The 23,113-nt window shown below is 36.1% G+C and overlaps 2 protein-coding genes across 2 annotated transcripts in view; one reads left to right on the forward strand and one right to left on the reverse strand.

Annotated features, from left to right (window-relative positions):
• Positions 1–23,113, forward strand: part of LOC137582422 (IDLSRF-like peptide) — a 43,355-nt gene that overhangs the window by 5,663 nt on the left and 14,579 nt on the right. The gene's annotated exons all lie outside the window — the stretch shown is intronic.
• Positions 3,874–5,370, reverse strand: LOC137582565 (uncharacterized). Its single transcript, XM_068297154.1, has one exon. The coding sequence runs from the start codon at positions 5,235–5,237 to the stop codon at positions 4,035–4,037; it is 1,203 nt and encodes a 400-aa protein (XP_068153255.1). The 5' UTR covers positions 5,238–5,370; the 3' UTR covers positions 3,874–4,034.

Here is a 23,113-nt window from a genome sequence, read left to right on the forward strand (position 1 = left end):
TTTCGGTACATAGAAATATTTATTTTATGTCTTGTCAATTTTGCTATAGAAAAGTAAAAGTATATATTTTTTATATGACTCGTTTGTTTAACGAACAAAAAAGTAAAGAAGCAACAAAAAATATAAATGAAAGTACACAAAAAATCAACTCATTTAATATGCAAAAACTCACAGGGCATATAGTGAGCAGTTGCCCGTGGGGTGACATAGAAAGAGAGAGAGAGTCAAAAGGGTCTTGTTTGCATTCATTACTCATACGCCATGTTACCTTAACGGAAAGCTATGTTATAAAAATAGCACTAGTAAGAGGAAAACATTGACTTTTCATTAACAAAAGTGACGAACCACACCATTTTTTTGTTTTCCCCCTTTTTTTTGTCGAACAGCAGAACCGTATCAAGGGTTAGTTTATTGATTTTCAAGGTAAAATTATTTTAGCTGCAATATGAAAACATATCAGAAAATTGTTGTCCATTTTATTTCAGGGTTTTTATTTCCTACAATTCTTTAACGTTTGGAATTGCAATAGAATCTCTTACTTTTCTAACTCTCCAAGCAATTTGTTTTTCGCTGAGCTACTTTACATATGTTTAAAGGCAAAAACAAGCATTGCAAATGACACTAACCAGAAGTAGCAGCAGCTGAAGCCACAAATGGAATCGCACAAAACCCATAAAATCCAATTCCAAGCAAAAGAAATGTATAAGAACATGTTCGTAAATATATATATATATATATATATTTAAGGGTATTTTGTACAGAATGTAAAAAGGAAACGCAGATAACCGCAAATGCAGAAATGCTTTGAAGAGCTTTTTGCACTCGAAATCCACTTGTGACTTGCGCATTTCTACGGGTAAAAGGAAGCCCCCTTTATCGTCTTCAACACTGACTGCATCCTCTATACAAATGTATATAGATTTTTGGGTGTGTGTGTGTGTGTGTGTGTATGTCCTAAGATTCAATAGGTAAAAAAGTTATTGGCCATCACGTTTTCGGTCAGGTGTTAGCCAGATTGCATAAACTGGCGGCAAATTGATTTACCCTATACATATATTGAAAGACGCCAACTGAAAAGTAAAAAACTTTTAGCACAACATTTGCCGCACAATTTAACAAGCTTTTGACACACACACAAAATGTGCACCATAAGCGAAATGATTCTACTCATAACTACTCATAGGGCATAGCATGCAGAGGAAATTTTCGCGTGAGAAATTAACTTGGCTAAATATATGACGGAAATTAATGCACATGAACTTCTCCCCCAAATACATACACGCACATGCTTCCCACCCCCTGGAGTTACCCTTTGGGAAAAATCCATTAAAAGAAGCGAAATATTTTATAATCTAAAGTTTCAAGTGTCTGGTTTAAAGCATTATTAAGTTTCTTTTTGGAGTTTGAAGAAAGGAAAAGTTGCATTAAAAATCAGCTCCCTTAGGATAAATGAAAGCACGATAAATGCAATTTCTGAAATAAGACAAAAGGAATTTTTAATTTTTCATTGCCTACTTTTCGGGGCTCAAGGAAATTCTGTATTTGCTTGGGAATTAGGTGCTAATTGGCATCTTTTTGGCCAATTTCCAACTGCCTCACTCAAGTACTAAGTTCAAATCGGCCATGCTTGGTGAGATGATGTAATTTTTGACTGAAATCTGGATACATTATATGGAAACAAGCAGCAGGAATATAAATGAAAAGAGTGGAAAATTTCCAGAGAAAAAATTGAGGCAGAAAATTCACTTTCCGCGCGCAAATAATGCAGGAATAAGAAATATATAGTGCTAATTAGCACTTGATCAAAACTTAAACAAAATGCAACATTAAATAAACTTAATCAAACATCTAAAGTGCTTGGAACTATTTGTGTCTATCTCCAGTGGAACCAGTGCCCACATAGTATTTATTATGCAGAATGTGGTTGAGAAGTGCACAGTAAGGACTTTATTTGCAATATGCAACATGCTGGCAAAGGATTTTAACAGAGCAAGCCATTTACTGAACTAAAACTCATCTCAACCAGTGCACTGGTAGAAAAGATTGTGGCAAGCGAAGCTAAGCAGGGATAAAAGTTTGCCTCAAGCATTTTTGACTAAGCTGCTAGTGTGAACTAATATCGCATCTCTCTATGGCTTTTTTAAGAACTAGTTTAGTTTTATGCTCTTAAGTCAGCTATTTTGCTTGAAAATTATGCTTTTCACTTTCTGATTTCTGCCACAGCTTAGACCAACATTGAAAATTGAAAAGAAATGTCTGACTTTTGGCGCTGATAGAAAATATATTCACTGCTTTGCCTAGCTTAAAGATAAGAAAATGTTTGCACATTAACAAAGTATCTTTAAAGTTCATAAAATTGCACATTTAATTAATATTTGAGGAGAATTTGTATAGAATAGTAATTAAGTATGCTTAGCCCTATCAACTTGATATCCATTAAAGCTAATTGACATAACAAAATGCTATTCATATTGCTGCTAAACATTACCCTCAATTAGAGTTATTAAGAAACAACATGGGGGCTCCAGAAGGCTAGTTCGATGGGATGGGAGAGGCGGACTTGTGGGTTGGGCCTTTTGCCGTAGAACATTTTAAATATTTAATTATTCCATATTGCATTTTCTATTACCATTTTCATTTCCATTTATGAAATATTCATAAATTAAATTAAAAAACGCGTAGAACAACAAAAAAAACAACACGAAAGAAAACGCACAAATCGACAATGAAATGTTTGTGAGGGGCTGGTTAGTTAAATATTATTTGGGTAGAAAACCAATAAATAAATTTAATTTCTATATCTTTTGTGGCTTTTGTGTGTCTATGGAGTTCGGAAAACGTTGAAATAATTAGTCTATGCCTATGAATTATTAATTGAGTTTAGTTTTTGGTTTTTATGCCACAAACCGCAAAATGCATTTAAATTTTCTACACATTTCGCTTTTGCGGTTGGCAGAGGTGTAAATTATTTATTATTATCTAGTCTGCGTTTATATACACGCACTCGGAAAGAAATAATTGTGGGGCTCGCTTGAGCCATTTAAAGGACCAAAAAGTTATTGCTGCTGCAATATGTTGACATTGCCCCAAAAAAGTTTCCACAAAGTGCACTTAGTTGTACGGCGTTGAAAGTGAAAATGAGTGGGGCACCAACAAAAAAAAAATATATATATAAGGGAAGAGTAGTGGAAACTTTGCACTCAGTTCTGTCATCAAAAAGTTTTGCTTCAACCGAAAAAGCAGAGAAATTCGTTTTTAAAGAAGGCCAAAAGAGATTCATACTTAAAGTTTTGCCCAAAAGCTGGTCAGCTATAACCTCTAAAATATTTGCATAAAGTAAGCAGAAAAAGAGTGCGGAAAGGCGAAGAGCTCGGAAATCCAAACTAATGGCAAAGTGATGCTATCTCGCTCTAGCTCTCTCTCTTTAGGGCTTGCACTTAAGTGCATATTCTTTCTACCTTTGCTCAACAGTCCTCGAGCTGGAAACTGAGAGCGAGAGCGAGCCACAATGATGAAGTGCCTCGAAGTTGGCTAGAGCAACATGTGCGGATAATATTACGAATACTTGTTTCCAAGAGCTCAAGCCCACAAGCCCGGACATTTGTCATTTAACATTTGTTTGTTTGAGCTGTTTATTGCTTCCGCACTTTTGTGGTGACTGTACTTAAGCATGCTTTGGGTCTTGAGAAAATATTTGTCTGCAAATTAATTTCACTTTGAGAATAATAAATTAAATAAACACTCAAGGACTGCTAAAACTATTGTCAATTGAGAATTTTCCTTCTACATTTTCTATAACCTTAGAGCAAAATAACAGTATGGCCATTCATTTATTTGATAATTCAATTAAATTCGATTAATTTAAACAACTAGTTTGTTAACACGTTAGACATTTAATCAGGTGGTTTGAATGATATCGGAAATATCGAAATCTGAAGATACATATGGAAAATCGATGATGTTGAGGTTTTACTACAAATTTTGTGACTTTTAATTCTTAGAGGACAGAGTTTTAGTTGAAATTAATTGGCGGCTTATGAGGCATCTCCCTCAATAGAACCAATTCGTGAGCCTGCCGCTGTGCCTGGTGCAGTTGCATCTCCAGTTTTTACAGGACTGCCCGTTTGAGAACCGTGCTGAGACTGTTGCAAATCGTCAGTGAGAGCTGGCACTGTCTTGCCGCCCAATGCTAATTGGGTTTCTGGTGACAGCTCGTATGCCTCGTCCCCACCTTCCTCTTCCATTTCCTCGGCGTCGATATGGTCCAATACAGGCTCTGGTGGCAGCCAGCACGAACCCTTGACCAGGCGCTCTTCAATCTCGGCAATTTCATTCTTGTAATATTGATTGAAATCTGGACGATCCCATATGCTCTTGACCCATTGCAAATTGAAGTCCAATTTGGGGCAGCAGCAGAACTTCCTTGATTTGTGGCATTTGGGACATTTAGCTGACTGCCGAGCAGGATGGATATATTGCTTCTTCTCCTTCTTCTTGCAGCAATAGGGACAGACGTGTTTCGGCTTGCGTTTGGTGCTGCATGGCACTGGCTCCTTGGCATAGACCAAATGTCCACGTTTCTTGGCACAGAAGCAACAATTGCAATCATCGCCCTCGGGCTGACGTTTACGCGTTTGCATGCGATCATAGAATTTCTTATAGGCAATTTTGATTTTTGCCTCATAGGCCAATTGATCTGAACAGGAGAGACCATCGAAACGGGCATAACTTTCGGCTGACTTGCGAGCGGCATGTACCCAAACGCATTCATCATTATATGAGGGTCTACCCTGATCATCGTAAGTCAGTTCCTTCTTCGGTTCATAGTAGAAGGCCTTAAAGCCCCGCTTGATAATCGAATAGGCCAAATGTGCCTCAACCTTATTCATCAGTGACTTTTTGCCCAACTCATGGAACAGATCCTCTTTCCTCAATCGCTTCTTTGGCGTCGTGTCAATGCAATAGCAAACCTGATCGTAATGCAAAAAGGCATAAGTGATAATATCCACCGTCGACTTGGCCTTGCATTCGTGCAAGCCACAAACAATCATGATCTGGGACAATGTATTCGCCAGATCCAGGACATTCTCCAAGAACATAGACGAGGCATTCACCTCGCCCAGGCACTTGCATTGCGTGTGTTGATCAACCAGACCCAATGGAGCATGTCTCTGGCACTCCTTGTGCTGGCAGTTATTCCGGCAACGAAAATCAGGCATCGCATGGTGGGCCTGCATTTTTTTTCACACGCAAATTCAAATGTTAAAAATTTTCACAAAACGATTTTTTTTTATTTTTTTTAGCTACACATGTAATTTTGGGGAATTTTCGAAAGTTTTGCTTCCTGATCGAAACAAACCAAATAAAAATCGACACTGAATACTAAAGTAAACAAAAATTTGATTGAGAACTATTAATCAAGTGCTTGCTGGGTTTGAAAGAAATTACTTTCCTATAAAATCTATTGACTTTGCTTTATGGAAAATCTATTATAGAAAAGTTAAAGAATACTTGTCTTTAAAGTTGGAGGATAATCCAAGTAGAGACGACTAACAAAAATATTGATTTCCCTTAAGTTCACTTTGCTATTATACCATTTGGCCCTATGGCAAATTTGTGCTCTTCCGTTTGTAGTCTATAAATTTTATGAGATTTGCTTCACACTTGCCACACAATTAAAATGCTAAGCCCAACAATGGTCATACAAGTCTCACCTAACGACATTCTCCTTCCACATGTTTGGATGGTATCTGTTTGAATCTATCGAGTCTGTTATTGTTGTTGGCCCCAATCGACTTTCTCCTTCTTGAAAACTTTCAGTCTTTTGTTCTCCAAGACCAGCAACAAAATAGAGCAAAAAGTAGGTGAACTAGACGGGGAGTTGGAGAAGGACAACAGTTGGCCATTTTGTCTGTGGAAGATTTATGCGCGATTGCTCAAGTTTTACGAGTTTTTCCACATTCTTTGTGTGTATGTGTGTGTCTGTTTTCTTTTCTTTTTTTTTTGTTGTTGGCTGAACTTTAAAGAATCTTTTAGCTGGGATTCATGCTGATATTTCATTATTACAGAGCCAAAACAAAGTTACAGTTTTCCACTTTTATGACTGGCCAGACAGATTAAGCCACAAGAGTTTGGGTTTAAAGTGCGTCAACACATTGTGATGAAAAGACTTTCATGTGTTTATTAAATTCTACCTTTTATATGTTTAGTCTTAATTTTTATTGTACATTTCTCTTGGTATGAGTAATGGCAAGTTTATCGTTCATCTGTGTTTGGGGGATTTCCATTTGTCAGCATTATTTGCCAGTCCTCTCTCTCTCTGTGTGTGTGTGTTGGTCTGACAGGAAACGGAAATTGAGAGCAGAAAAACAATGCTGATGCCACCGCTGCTGCGACTTGTCTAATAAATTCAACTTTGATGTATTTGCCTTGACATCTCGCCTGGGACTGAGCTACGTTTCATTTAGGGTTTATGTCTATTGTCTTTGTCATTTGGCATTTATTTGGGCGACGTTCCAGTTTGACCCAATCATAAAGTTGACTTCAATGCCGTCATCAACAATTACGAACGCACACACTCACAAACACAAAAATAGGAATAAGAATTTCGTCTCGCAGTATTTTTCCACAATTTTCTTCAAGCTGTTGCTGCTGACGCTTTTCTTGTACTTCTTCTCCTTTTTTTTTTTTTGCCTGTTGTCTAACCTAGTCAAATGTTTGGTTTATTGAAATTTATATAGTATACACACACACCCATACACAGCGAGACGGCAATCTTCTATATACATACATATCAAATTTTATGTACCCGTCGACGGGCTAGCAAACTTGTTGAATTGGCAAATATTTTTTTCTTTGCTTGGCGAAACTTTTAATGGCAAAAGCAACCAAAAGAAGCAAAAAACATATAGTAGAAAGAAATCAGGTTATTAAAAAATATCTATCAAAAGAAATCAATTTAAAATTTTTAATTGGAAATTGCCAAATACCTTTTTGAATTGAAAGCATTTACATTATGAATAGAAATTGCAAAAATTCTTACCTATTTTTGATGTAATTCTAGGAATATTTGATTCAAGAAAAGCTTGCAATAAACAGGATGAAGTATTTTAAGACCCAAATTAACATTTGCAGACATTTATATGGTTTAGTAACAGCTTTCTTAGATGATATTATACATTTAATTATAATGTTAACAAAGAGTTAAATTTGTTTCACATCACATACGCAACTTTTTCCCAACTTTTAGTTACAGTTTCTTGCCAAAAAGAGGCTGACCCAGAGGCTGAAATCCTTGGGTCTTTACTCCTCCAGCTGGAATTTCATTTACACCCTAAACAAAAATTATCAATCAATGGATGTGGCTAGGACTAAATATAAATCTCACTAAAGCGTATTTATAGCTTTTTGGCTTATTTGGTAGACATACACCAAGACTGGAAAAACCCAACAGGGCGAATGAAAATGTAAAACACGCAACCCTTAAAAAAAGAAAATTTAGACTCATCGCCCATATGAGAATGCCCACGTCATTGCCATAAAACCCTTTAATGGTTATGCAGACGTCAATTACCATTAACGGCGTCAAAAGAAATACGTAAAACCATATATAAATTATATGTATGTATGTATAGGAATGTATAGAATGGCATACATCGATATATGTTATAGGAAAATCAATAAATATTCCTAGAAGGGCGTAACTGAGATTGAAAATTCAGGGCAGCAATAACCTGCAGTTTCGTTTGTTTCGTGATATTTTCAGGCTTTTTGCTGCTGCTTCCTTTTACTTTAAATGGCCACATATAAATCTGGCGAATGTGATAAATGGTTATGAAGCCAAAACGGCAGAATGTTTATTTTAAATAATGATGATGAGTAACAGCAGCTGCTATGTAAATTGCCCTTTTATCTCACACAACCCTTACACACAGATACATATGTATATGTATGTGTGTGTGTGAGGTTGTTAGATGGCGCATCTCATACATTTACCTTTTCATCTGTCAATTATTCATAAATTACTTATGCGTCTGTTCTACTCATTACGCATACGCTGTGTGAGCCAGTTGATTTAGCATGTGTGTGTGAGTGTGAGTATGACTTTCATGTGAACTGTTTTTTTTTTTTGAATTGCTTTCACTTTTCATTTCATTAATTTGATTTATACCAGTGACATTTGTCCTCATTCTCTTCTTTGCTTCTTGACCTTCTTTTTGTTTCCTTTTTACGACTTGTATCTTGTGTTGTCTGTTGCGAAGCATTAGCATAAATTTACATAAGTTTAACTGCAGTCAGTTGAATTTTTGATTTATTATCAGCCCACATTCACCATTTTGGTGGCCAACTTCTTATAATTTCTGTCAATATGTGTGTGTGTGTGTGGGTGTTTATATAGTATGTATGTAGTATATAATTTACGCTGGCAAATCGAAAAAGTTTCTCGTCTGGTTGTTTCTGGTTGGCGGTTTGCCTGGATTTGCATATATTTTCTTTATGGCTTCGCCAGTGGCAGATGAAAATTAATGAACAGAGTTTGGCTACTTGGATTGGCTTAATAACTTCATTTGCATGGCAAATAAATTTTTCGCCATGTCTGGACAGGAATAATGAAATTATTTTTACTAAGCAAATGCCTTCTTTACGAAAATTCACACGAAAGTTTTGGTTTCTCTTTGCATTTGTTTTCTTTTTGTTTTATTGATTTTTGATTTACCATAATCCGCTATGACAAATGGCAATAGAACTAATTGCCAACCTTTGACCTTATTGCTCTGGCCTTAGCATATATTTCCACCGCCACCGCTCCTCCCCTGAAGGCAATCAAACAGAATTCATTTCAAAGCCATTAGGTTGGGTAATCAAATAAATGCAAAAAAGAAAAAAAAACAGATATCGAAATCCATGGAATTCAATCAGAGACAATGAAAAGGCTCATTACAAGAGCGCAAAAACTATAGCCTATCAAATGGGGCATAAATTAGCAGAGCTAAAAGCAAAAAAAAGCGAAATCCGACACGGCCTGTCATCATGGCAATAAATTAGTGACCATATAATTGTCAGATAAATGTGGCCAGATGATCGCCAAAGGCCTAAAAGAGTATCAGGGATATGATAAGGACAATTGAAGGCTCTCTTGCTCTCTCATTGTGCGTTCTCACAAGTGGGCGGCTATTTGTCAATTTGAGGGGCGTGGTACACACTTGTTCTCTGCATTTTAAATTGATTGATTGATGGGATGGATTTGCCTACAAGCTAAATCATCAACATTTGATGTGATAGTACACAGACACACACAAGCACACACCCTCCAAAAGAAAGCAATTGGAATTTGAACAGCTGCGCCATGGACAAATGAAATATGATTAAATATGGAGAGCAATGGGGGTCAAAATTGATTAACTTACGTGGGAGTTCACCATTACCTCTTGAGTCTCTATAATAACAAATACCAAAGTTGGAACCTCAAAAAAACAAAAAAGAAACTCGAATTCATAATTATTGATTTTACTCTTGTGAGAGAAAAAAAACTGTGTCAGAAAAACAAATTAACTTAAGCAAACTAATAGGAATTTAATTAAAGCTATTGCAAGTATAGCATTACTAAGTTGGCTTAAATTAAGGTGGTGAGTGTCATAAGGAAAAAATAGTTGGCAGAATATGTAGATTAGGGCATGAATAAGTATCCTTTAGAGTCCTTTAGGCGCTGGCTTAAAGCCATTTCAGAAACTATGTTCACCTGTCGCTATGGTTAATGCTTAAGGCCATGGTCTACCAGTAGCCATACGCGTATCTAGATGTAAGAAAGGAGGGAAACTTGTCGCCTTAACAGTCGACTGCCTATGGCATACTTAAGGCGACATCTACCTAGATATACCACTGCTTAAAACAAGTGTTTAGTTTTAGGCAGTCTAAGTCATGGGGAGATTTTTATAGTTCAACTTGGTCTGAATTGAGAACAAATCAAAAACACAATAATGAAAAGTACAAATTTAAAAATTTACTTAGTATCTATTAAAATTTTATTAATCTGGTCTTTATAATAGAAATCTTACCCTTTTAGAATATAAATTTAAGGGCTCAATGGTAGCACAACCGGAATCGAACTCTGAATTCAATATTAATATTCTTGGCATCGGTTTAAATATTAAATTTCTATTGGTTAATCTGTGCCTTTTACTCCTTTGAAGTTCATTTCATATGCCTACCAGCTGAGCTTTAATCAATTTATTGTTACACATTTTAGCCAGAGACCTGGAGTCTGACATATTTATAAATATTTAAAACGACCATTATTGCATGTATGGCATGTCCCAAGGAAACATAAAAAAAAGGGAGAGATATCATTTAAGCGAGAGTAGATTAAAAAGTTTTCTAAAAACAACTTGATTGGAGTGTAGTTGATTCGAGATTATCACTTCAGCTAACAGTAGCTTTAAACGTTATTTAATTTCTATTCAAAGGCGAATAAAAACTTCAATTGATAGCATGAATATCTTGCCTTTTAATCAGCTTTACCAATTTTGAAATCGCAGTTTTTCGCAATAATTTTTGAACCCCATCTCAGGTTGGCTTGGTATACTTTTATTTGCCACCCTCGTTTGGAAAACTTGGAAAGCCGCCCCCCTCTTGTTTCATTTTGCTTTCGAGACGATTATTTGAATTCTGGCACACAGCTGGTATTCTGCTTCAGTTCAGTTCCCTTGGCTGGATGAAAGGCACAACAATTGGATGCCTGTTGACTGAGGTTTAATCCCCTATCGCCTGATTTCCACACAACGTTGTCAACGCTGGGTTACCTACTGCAAAACGCACTCACACATATTTTTATATAAATTATTTATAAACTGTTGCACCAAGATATTTTTGTTTCCTTCTCCTCTCTTATTCCGAGTGTGTGCGAGTGTGTATGTATTTTTTTTGTCTTCTGTATTTTACTTTCCCTGGATTTAATTTACATATTTACATCCTTTTTTTCTTGTTTTTTTGTTTTTGTTCGGGGGTATTAGCACCATTGTCAGGGAATGAATGTGTTGGCAAAATGTGAAGCGTTAAGCTGTGAGGCAAATGATACTGGAAATGTTTGCATTTTGTTTTTCTGTTTCCCCCCATGTGATGCTGCTGCCAGTTGGTATTTGGTATCTGTTACCTGGGTTTAGCTTATCGATTAAATGTGTTCGTGGAAAATTTATTTAACATTAACTCGGGGATGGATTATGGGCAAGATTGATGGCATACATTTGTATGCAGTTACAAAAGTCACAGGGTAACAGGAAAAAAGATGACGGATTTATGAAATGCTTTCAGTTAAATTGCATGTACAGTTGAGTTTTGTTGCAATAGCTTTAAAATTTATTAAATTTAAATCGAACCACCTCACAGATTAATCTTTGGCAGGACTAGCAAAGGAGAAATTCGGAATTTGAGATATAAATTACCCTTGTCAATCTCTCCATTTACAAGTACAACATTTTAGTTGGAAAAAAATTGTGTTTACCTGTGTGAAAAAATGCCATTACTCGTCAGTGAACCACAGGATCAATTTTAATGCCATTAAAACTGATGACACTTGAGCTGCATGTAAAAATGGGAAACCAAACACCAGTCAGCCATCATCATCATCATCATCATCATCATCATTATCATCAGTATGGGCAAAGCTCTTAACCGCAAAACGCAATTGCTGCTCCGATGACAAAACCATTTCGACCTCGACTTTAACAAACTGCGACTCAAATTGCCATCAGAGGGAGCATTAAATGTCAAAGAGTCACATCATTTCAATATTTACCATCTCTCACTCTCTTAAAAAGGACACAAGACAGTAAAACAAGTACAATAATCCTTAAAGGACCTTTTGTAATTTGCTTATTGAACCGTTGAACCGTGTGATTTTCTGCAGGTGACAGCAAAAAAATAAAAAAGTTACCAAAAAGTTCCTCCTACCCCAAAGCATAAAGCAGAGAACAATGACAACTTTCTGTTTCTCATTTTCCGCCTCTTTACACACTAGACAAATTTAATATCCATGAAAAAATGATTCCAGCCAGTTGCCAGTTAACCAAAAAATAGATTCAAGTCTCAGCACAAAAACCATTCTATTACGTGCCTTCAATTAACTAAAATCGTTTGTTATATAGACACATCAATGAGCAAACGACTGTGTGCGGCGAACGTATGTTGGGTGTATATAAACAAGACTTAAAACGGTCGGAAAACATTTCTCATGATTAGAGCTCATTAATTTCTTGGCCTAACCGCTAATGTCTTGTCATTGTCGAGCTGGGAAATTCCGCTTGTGGGGAAATGCTCACTTAAGTATGAAATATATACCCAAAGTCCCACTCAGGTGGGGTTTGAGTTTGCTTAGCGCAAATGAAAACAGTTTTGTTTGAATCAAAAAAGGTTATAACATATTTGTTTATTCACTCAAGGTGTTGAAAATTTATTTATTTTAAATATTTTGGAGTTCAAACTTTCAAACTCTATTAAACTTGTGCTATAGCTAAGCTGAGCTCAGTTAGCTTGTAAAGGTCTGAAAATGAGTGAAACACATGTTAAAAGGTCACCAATTTCTTTGCCTAATGACACATAACCAAATTTGTTATCCTTAAAATAATTGGAATTTAAAATTTGCTTAATCAATTGGCAAAAGCCAAACTACACAAACTCTTTATTTTTTGTCAAAACGACAGCCAAATGCGACTATGTTACAAATTTTGAAAAGTTTTCGACATAAAACCAAACCAAAAGCGACTTCTTGTTAATCCAAAAGTATATAGAAAGAAAGCTAAGTCGTTTGGGAATTTTCAGGAGTGGCAAAGAGATGTGGGAGATAAAGCAGTAAACAGATTTAAGAATATTCTTAACCCATAAAGAATATTTGGACAAATGACAAGTTAACAAAATGTAGACAAAAGTATACTCATTATATTAAGTTTGTTAAATGAAAAAACTAGCTAAACCTAATCTAGCCTTTTGTGCTAATCACAGGTTGCCTTTTTTAAACCATCAGTTAACATTTTTTTTTGTGAAAGAAACTTATACCTTGACCCACTTGAGAATGGCCGTAAATAAGCATTTCATTTAAATGGCCCACTGAATATTTTCCATTAAAATGCCACCCAGCCACCAACTAGGTTTTGCATTCAGGTAGTTTATTCTTTTGTTGTTGTTGTTGTTGTTTCTTGGCATTTTGTGTGTTTTGGGGACAAATGTCAAAGGGTTTTTTCATTTTGCAGCACTTAAAATAGAGCCAAGGTCCTTTACTTGTCATTTCGTTGACACATTTCTCTATGTGGCCTGTTAATTGCCATCGCAAGGACCTTGCACTTGGATGTCTCTACCCGCACGGAAAACCGTGGAGAAAATGAAAAAAAATGTTGAAATAATTACCACTTGCGACTTTTGTGTGTTGTGTGGGCTGAGAGCCAAGAAATATGACAATTAAGTCAGGGAACGCAGAAAGAAACAGCGGCCAAGAAGCGCATTAAAGATAACCCTGAGCGGTATTTATATTAAGCTCATTTTCTTTATTTATTGTGCACTTACTTGTGCATTGCAATGCAAGGACAATTGACTTCTTTTGGTACCTTCAAATGGCAATTAAATTGTGTGATAAAATTAACATCAATCACAATCACTAAATCAATTTCTTGTCACTCAATTGAGTTGCTTGATTTTATGACCGCCAATCAAAGAATTCAATTAACTCTTAACAAATTGTTAAAGTAAGAATTGTCAGGGCATTAATATTTCTCCCCCTAACAGGATATAGTACTCATCAAAATTAATGACTTCCTGTTGGCTTTATGTCGTTTTATTATCCTTGTCATTGACATTGGCTCAGCCAAGGCAAAGGCAGACCCAGTGAGCCAGAGAGTCATCAATTGGGTCAAGGTCCTGTCAACACACTGCTGGTTGCTCCTGGTTGCTGCTGCTGCTGATTCTGCAGCTATAAACATAAAGATAAACTGAAGCATTTACATTTATTGCTGCAGTTTGTTGCTGTTGACTTTTTGTTTTCTCGTTTTGTTTGTGTACGGCATTCTAGGGATAATTGCTTGCGGCACGCACCAGTTGCAGTTCCAGTTGCTATTTTGTGTGGCATGTGCAACTCGTTCTGTCACTATCAAATTGCAAAACAAACACTTTAAAAATTACTTTCATATCTGATTCACCACCACTCACAGTTCGAGAGTGTTAAATTGGACATTTGTTGATGAAATTGAAATAGGTTAAAGGATTTTTTACTCTTGCCAAAAGGATACATTCATTTAGGTCAGAAGTGTGCAATATTTGTCTGTTCGTTCGTTCATCTGCAATCTCCTCCTAGACTGTTAAAGCTACAGAGTTGAAATTTTGTTGTAGGCTTTTATATACGGGTAATATATCTCGGATTTAGCAAAGTCCCGAACAGTGAATAAGTTATTATCATAAAAATTTATATTTAATATTGTTATCTAGAACAGTGACTTTTATCAACTTGCAAGGGAATATAAACTTCGTTGAGGTCAAAGTTAGCCCCTGTCATCTGGTTTAAATTACACGGTATAATAAAATGTTTTAAATTGCAGAAAATTGGGTGAATGACTTAAATGAATGAAACATTAAACTAGGTTAATACCATGCAAATAACAACCTTTTTTATAGCCCTTTAGTGTCAAAAGATAATTCGAAATATACAAATTTGAATGAATAGAGATCCTTTTACCAACTTTTTAGCAACTAAAACTAGTAGAACAACGGAACTTGAATCTGCATTTATATTATTTGAGATTTAACACCGTAACTAGATTTAACACCGTCACTAGCCAAATCAGATGCCTTAACATAAAATGTGCAAGATAATCAACCATTGTTTTATCAGAAACAACTAAAAACAACGATTACAAATACAGTCCGTCATATACATTATGGAAAAACACTTGTAATTTCAAGCCAACCTGGAATATAACAATGAGAAATCGTGACCCATCTCACTAAAATAAGAATTTCTAAAATAATTTGGCTTTATATAAGAATTTCCCAATACTTTTGTAAATAAAATCAGTTCACATTTTGAATTGAATTTGAATTAGATTGGGTTTTGTTATCTTCTCGCTAGAGTTCATATTTAAAGAGAAGCGGAACTCCTTCTAAATTGTTAAAATTTAACTTAATTGTCATTTTAAATATTAAGCCAAACTACCAATTAGTCTCTTGTGCAGAGTTTAATAGAACACATTTTTCTTTTACTGTCAATTGATGTATCTGAGACCCTCTGAGACCCTGACTTTGACTCAGTTATTCTTTTTATATTTCGTATACACAATTTATATATACATTCATTTCAGCTGGCCATTCGACCCAGACTCTAATGAGAACTTTGACTGCAAATATGTATATATGAGAGCTCACTTATTGTTTAGACTTTGCGGTTGCCCCCGCCGACACGCTAACCCAGCTAAAAATGACAATTGTGAGAGCTGGCATTTTGGATGATTGCGTGGAACTGCAGCCAAACAGTCAGCCATTTTGTTCAAAAACAACATTTTTAGTAGCACACTTTTCGGCGTGGCCATGGCGGTGTGGTGGCTTGTTGTTGGTTGCGACTCTCTAGTTCCCTTCTCTAGTCAGACATTCGTGTATGCTTATTTTAGTTAAATGACATAGTTTATTTTCTCTTTTTGTTGTCATTTGCTTTTGCCATGTATATTGTTTTGTTTGCGTGCCAAGCGAACAAAATGTGAAAAATGTTGCTTTTCTTTCCACAATAGATAAATCCTTGCCAGTGACAATTTGGTTTTTGGTTGAGAACATTTTTGGGTTTTCGATTCAACATTTCAATTAAAAATAACAAATATTATATAAGACAAGTGACACCGAGATGTTTTGATTACTAAGTGGTAATTTGTGTGCTTTGTTGTCACATAGTTTCTTAATTAAGAATATGGAATTTGGAATCGGGAGGAATTGTAACAAAAGGAAACATGTTGGTTTAAATGAGTTTCTTTGCCACAAAGTTGATAGAGTAATAATAATAAATTTTACCTTAAATGTATGCTAGCAACCTTTCTCATCTCCCTTCCTCCTGTTATTAAGAATTTCATTAAGTGTAACTATAATTTTTACATTTTCAATCCTAATCTCAATTTTCTTAATTCATTTAATTTTTCGAGTGACCAAGTGACATTTACTACTAGTTTTATGGTTCATTTAAATTGTGAGACCTTCAATTGCCACGTCTTGGAAAACGACACAAGAAATTGCTTTCACACCTTAACGATGTGCTCTTTCATTTCCTTTCCATTTCCTGTCAACAAATTGCGCCTAGCTGGACGAAAAAAAGGTAAAAAAATTACATGCCACAGAAACACGACACCGAAAAAAAACAGAAGAAAAGAAGAAAAAAAAACATCACTCAAGCACGCATAAGTACTTACATCTCAGCCCAACCCCCTGCCTCTCTCCCTTTCACAATTTCACACCACTGGCTCTGTCTCTTTCACTCTCTCTCACAGTTATGATGGAACAAATTGCATTAGTTTTGCACACTTCCTTCCTGTCGAGCCATTAGAAATTGTAATTTATGTTTGCAATTTTACACAAATTTTCCCACTAGTTTTTCGCCAGTTGCATTTCCGTTCTGACATGAGGTGGAAATTGCTGTAAAAACAAGCAGAAAAAGAAAAACACTCGGAAAAGTGCAAAAACCAATCGAAAAGTTTGTGGCATAAAGTCAGAGTTGCGATTGCTTTAATTGAGAAATTATATTTCGTATTCAGGTAGATTCTTGCTGTGACAATATGGCTCATTATTTAATTATTTATATTAAGGCAATGTAAAAATTTAAATGGCATTCCCCAAATGTCACTTTTATCATATCATTCTCTCTCACTCTCTCTATCTGTTTGTCATTTGAGTGAAATGTCATCTCAGCTCAAGTAATTGTATATTAATGAGATTCTCATTGCATGTCCACATTTTCAATTAATTAAATTGTTTTCCTCTTCATCTTCTATCTATCTCTGTCATTGTCATCCTCGCTCTACCTCTCTCTCTCTCTCATTTCGCTTACTTCATACAAGTTAATGCTTTTATCCACTTCTTGCTTAATTAGCTGAACCAGCTTAATGGATATAAATTTATACATGAGATAGAATGCAGCTAAATAGCATTTAAAGTCCTCTAATTCCCTTTAGCTAAAAATTTTTAATTACAATTTCAAGAATGAGGACAAGGATATTTTTTTGTTATATTCTTATATTATTCGAATTAAAGAAAACAAAGACTCAAAATAAAGATTAAAATCTAAAAATTAAAACATTAACTTGTTAGTTTAGTAAGTTTTGAATTCAATTTTTAAAAGGTTTCTTGAACAGACTAAAATTGATCGATCTCTCTTCGTTTATTCTTTATCCGATCCATTTCAATTATACTTGATCCTTCTTTAATTAACTAAAATTAACTTAGGATAACTGATATATATTTGATATTTATCTGCTCTAAGCAGAATTATCTGAAACGCATACATTATTCATAAATTTTCACTTTAAATTTTGTTACTTTTCTCTTGAACCTAAAATTTTCTTTTGCATTTACTTTTTACTGATGGCAAGAAAATGTGTTTATATTCTCAGAGTCAGGCCCCTCTGGCATGTACCTGAAGCATTTTCTTCAGAAAATAAACACACTCTGCACTTATTAAAAACGAAAACTGACTGTGGTCTGGACAGGAGGTATATATTAATTTTCCAGGACAGACAGGTTGTCGGGGAGACGTGGCAAAGGGCAGAGAGTGAAGCACTTTTGGCCTTAGTTCTGCCGTGAGCTGCACACATAATGAATGTTGCATAAATGACACAAAATTTGAGACTATCACGCACCTGGTCGGTCGGACAGACGGGTCTTTTGGTTTATGTATTCTTGGCTCTTGGGTCCTGTCACACACACACACCTTTACTCGCTCAGGTTGTCTGGCCAAAGAACAAAAAAATAATAAGCATATACATGACCGCCAAGAGTTAAATTAAGCATGAAACTGTGAGCATAATTTTCATGAAAAACCTTAGCATTTTATTTTTCCTTACACGTGACATGTTTCATATGGGTCCAAGAAGATGATGCTGCTCCTGCTGCTGGTGGTCGTGGTCCAGTTTGTGTTGCCTTTGGCTTGATTATTATTGTGTGTCAGCGGATCAATATCCTGTTCTATATAGTTGCCAGTTGCCTGCCAATTGCAGTTTACCTGACCCACGCAATTGTCAGGGTGTGTCAAATATGTTTTGGGGGTCGTCCTGTGTGTGTGTGTGTGTATCTGTCCAATGTTTGCGGTTCTTCAGTCGCTTTTACGGGTATGAGGTGTGACCATTGCCCGTTGGCCATTTATGTCTCTCTCTTTCCCCATTTCTCTCTGTGTTTGCCTGACGTGCTTAGAAGGATAAAACGGATGACTTTGGGTTTTAGTTCGCTGGCTTCTTCCTCGTCTTCTTGTTTGTCTGCGTATGTTCGTACATTGTACATACATGGCTTGATTATGAGGCAGGAACTAACATTTACGGTTTAAATGTGAAGAGGAAATTGCAGTTGGGGCCATTTATATAGAAAAAGTTTTGCCTTGTCGTTTGGCAATTACGATAAAGTTCCCCTTTACACATGGTAAGCCGCTTTAACATCTTTAATATCCGATGGGAAAGACAAATTTTAATAACAATTAACTGCAAATTAAAATCTTTGCAGCTTTAACTTCAACTCGAATAAAGTTATAAGCTATGAATAAAGTCTTTAAGCTCAATTGTTCAGGGAAAAAACAAGAAATGCTAATTTTTATGAATTAATTAGAGCTTGCTTTAAAAAGAAAGTTTTACTTACAAGAACCGAAAACCATATTTTACCTCCTAAACTACTTTTAGTCTGTCTGGGAAGCGTATCATATTTGGAAAGCATCTTTTTGTTTAGGCCATTTTATTTTTACAATATTTTGCTTTTGAACCCAATTTTTGTATAAATTTTTGCCGTTTTTAGATCTTAGCCAGGTTGAAAGTTAAGTTCTTTTTATGTGAATGCGCAGTTATGTACAAAGTAGCCCTCCAAAACATGAAACTAATCCTTGTCAATCATGATTGCTATTCGCTGGTTGGCCATGTTCATCAGTTAATCCCGTATTCGACAATAGTCAGATGTATTGGCATTAGAATCAGAACCGCATTGGCAACAAATGATGCAGTAGCTGCTGCATTGGCAACAAATTTCTCATTTACAATGTGTTACCAACGTTTGTCGATTATGTAAAATTTGCTAGAATGGGGAGTTAGGTGTTCTACCCTACGGACATATGATTGCATATGTCGACTGTAACTCATGTCGTGAGATGATGGTTCCGCCAAAGCGATTAGTGTGCTCGGTGCAATTTTGGGGTCATTCTTATCAGCTTTGTTTTAAAATAGAGTTGTTGCTAGACAGAAATTGGACAGAAGGCGATAAAGAAGACGACAGACACAATTTTTGGATTATATTTATCAGCGTTCGGTGACAATCGCTTGATTTCATTCATTCTTAATTGTGAGCTTGGCGTACTATCACGCCATGGATTTACGGAACATTGTTTTCATTTTGGCAATCGCTTGTTGTTTAAAAAATATAAATGCATTGCACAGGATAATTGTAGACCGCCAACAGGTTGGAGATACAATAAAGTTCAACTGTGATGTCGGGACATTCATCAGGGTGCAGCGTGCCACACTACAGCAAGGAGGAGGGGGGTCGGACACCACGGTCAGAGTTCGTCAAATGTGCGACAATAAACACACCTGCATAATGAATTCCAATGCATTTCCACTGCTGAACATGATAATCGAGTACAATTGCGAGAAAAAGCTGATTAATTTTGTTAACTACCAGAAAGTAATCAAAAGGTGGCCATATGGAGACTATGAAAAAATCAGCTGTCCAATAAACTATTATATTCGGATAAAGAATGCCAAGTTTCTGTCAGCTAATGGAGGCGAAATGGACTTTACCGTCGTGCTGAGAAATCATTGCGATGGCAAGAACGCTTGTATGCCTCCCCAAAATAGAGATATTCAAACAACATCGGTTGATTTCTGGTGCGACTCCCAGCCGACTGTTCGCTTTTCTAATCTGCGTGGAATCTTACCAGGGAGAAGAAAACGACAATGGACACCGCATTGCAATGCTGATTCATTGATCTTCGTCGCCGCTGTAGCCTATGTAATGCGACGGTTGAACGATCTTAGTACTGCTCCTGGCACGGTTCATACTGTAGGCAACATTGCAAGAACCGATACCAATTCCATTGCTTCGTTTTCTTACTTTGAAACCTCTCATCGAGATGGTCATATCGTTCGTTTGCCCACTGAAGTTCTGGCTCGAATCGAACATCGACACTTAGTGAATGCCAGGAGCAGAAATCGTCCACCTATCCCTGAACCCCTACGACAAGCTCTTCGAGCCAACATGGACATGCAGAGCGGCACCGATGATGCCGGACATTTGGTAGCCGATTCGCTTGGTGGTCCAACTGAACTATACAATTTGGTTCCCATGTCTCGACGGTATAATCGCGGTGATCTTTGGGGAGGTCTGGAGAGAAATGTTCGAAAGTTCTTGGACGAGGTTCCAGTCGGACATGTTGTGTGGCGAGTTGAAGTCATCTATCCACCGGACTTTCCTTCGTTTCGTCCTCTTGGATTCTGTGTCTATGTCGCTTGCTATCGTGATAATGCGGAAAGGGAACTGGCTTGGGAAATCACCTCGTGCATGGCCAACGTTGCACAACCGAGTGATACTTGCACTCTTGCCGTTCTTGATGATCACAATTAAAAAATCTTTTGTGTATGTGTTCAAACTGTTTCTCCAAGTCAAATAATAAAGATCACTGTGCAATAAATTATGCTTTAATTACTCATCATTGCTAAAAAGGCAATTAGTGTTACCAACTTAGTTCATATTATGTGTGTAAACTCTTTTAGAATTCTAGGAGAGCAACAAATCAAAGAAACTGTTTTCCATGCTTTTCATTATGGTTAGACATTTTGGTTATCAAATGGTTAGCCTCTAGCTGTTTTTCTATGAAATTATGTGAATACACAGAGTAGAAACAAAGAAATTTGTCCACACTCTATAGAAAGCCAAAAACTGCATTCTCATGCCAATTTGAGTCGACTAACCAAAGGAGTTGCCTTTAATAAACCAAGTTCACAATCAATCAACGTCAATTTGCTAGCTCAGTACGTACATATCTAGAGTCCTGGTGAAAGAAAAACAATGCAAAATGGTACAACATGACGTATACGCAATACACGAAACATTGAAATAATTGTAGACACACGCACACACACAACAAAGAAAAGTATATATGTATGTAGAACACTAATGAAAATTACTTTCCTTTCATTCAGTCACCAACTTACTCTCTGTCTCCCTCTCTTAGATGTTGTTTGCTTGGTTGGTTATTTGTTCTGCTGTTGCTTTTGTTGCCTTTATTGGCCAAGTGTGTGCGGTAAAGAAAGGGCTGGCAAGGGAGAACTAAAGGATGAGAGTGAGGGCCAGGAAATGGTAAACGAAGAACTACTACTGTGTGGATGGAGTTTGATTGCATACTCAGAGGAAGAACTAATTGTTTTGCTTATAAATTAGCACATTCGTATGCAATGCCACGTACGCACACACACACAGACACCCAGGCACACACCCACTCTACGAAAGAGAACTAGAAAGAGAACACTGACTTAATTTATTGAAGATGACATGCATCTCTATCTTTGCTTCGATAGTCGTTGTTGGGCCAGTAAAGTAGAATTATTATCTGCAAAGTTGCTACTCTTGTTGGTCGAATGGGTCAAATGTTGTTCAAGCTATAGTCTACAATAGAAAACCAGGAGCGGTTTACTTTAGAGAGACTTTAGAATCTCTTTCTGATTATTAAACTTGGTGAGAGTGTTATTGTTGGAGAGAACAATTTCCTATGTTTAATCTTAAGAAAAGGAAAATTAATGTATGTAAAAATATTTAAAGATATTTTGATTTCAATATAGTTTTCAATCAATTTTTGGTGTGTAGGTTTGAAATGTTTGCATACTTTTAGGCACCTTTTACATTTGCACATATCAACAGAAAGTTATTAATTGTTTCAGTCTCCAAGAACAATACCTTTAGATGTCTTGTTATTTAAAATTTTACTTGAAGATAAGTTTGTTTTTTAAATTGGAAAAAAACGAAAACTCTGAAGTGAAAATTACATTCAGTAACATAATTAAGTGATATTTCGACCCTGAAAACGCTGAGCCCTTGATTTATGGCCAAGTGACAAATACTCCTGGCATAATAATTAAAGCAAATGAACAATGTGGAGAATGCCTAATTAGTTTAAGCTTTCAACTCGTATAAATCATATTTTTGTAAAAGATTTCCTTTACTTTATACAGTTTTTCAATCTGCTTCATGACTTTTGATTTTATTGAACCATTTTCATGCCTGATTGAGCAGGCATTTAAAATAATAATCGAAGCATTAAAAGAGAACTTAACCAAAAACTCAAAACATTTTCATGACAGACCCTTTTTTTTTGTTATCTCCGCCCGCCCGCTGTCTCCTTTCATAAAAAGAAAACTTAAAGTGTGAGCATAAAATGCTTTGACATTAACATTTGATCCCTTTTTTTGTTGGTTTCGTTTGGTTTGGTTGACCTTTAGCAGTTTAAGAGGACTGTGATTTCAATAGCTAAAGTCTAAAGCAATAAAGCAACTAAATTCTCTTGACTCTTGGGTTTAGGCGACACTTGGATAAATTATTGCCTTGCCTTGTTGTAGGTGGCTTTGGTCGCTGTCAATTAGGTTGAGCTTGCCGCACATAAATTTCAATTGTCTTTATCTATGAAATGAAAAATAATGTATTAGTAACCCAAAAATGAAGTTAAATTTACTTGTCTGGTGCGTGCAAAGACACCATGGCGTATGTATGATATCCTCACAGTTCAATTGCCCTTGGTAACTGACCCTTTTTTTTTTTTTGGTAGGTGAGAAGAGATTCAGCTTAAAAAGCTTTGGGGAAAAATAATATTTCTATATACCCACTAAAACATCTTCAAAAATAAAAAAAAAAAATATGCTGC

The sequence above is a fragment of the Drosophila tropicalis genome, unplaced genomic scaffold, assembly GCF_018151085.1.
Source record: "Drosophila tropicalis isolate 14030-0801.00 unplaced genomic scaffold, ASM1815108v1 contig_859, whole genome shotgun sequence".
In the NCBI taxonomy this organism is placed as follows: Eukaryota; Metazoa; Arthropoda; class Insecta; order Diptera; family Drosophilidae; genus Drosophila; species Drosophila tropicalis.

Excerpts from the sequence above, each read along its gene's own strand:
- LOC137582565 (XM_068297154.1), bottom strand. The coding sequence starts at position 5,237 with ATGCAGGCCCACCATGCGATGCCTGATTTTCGTTGCCGGAATAACTGC.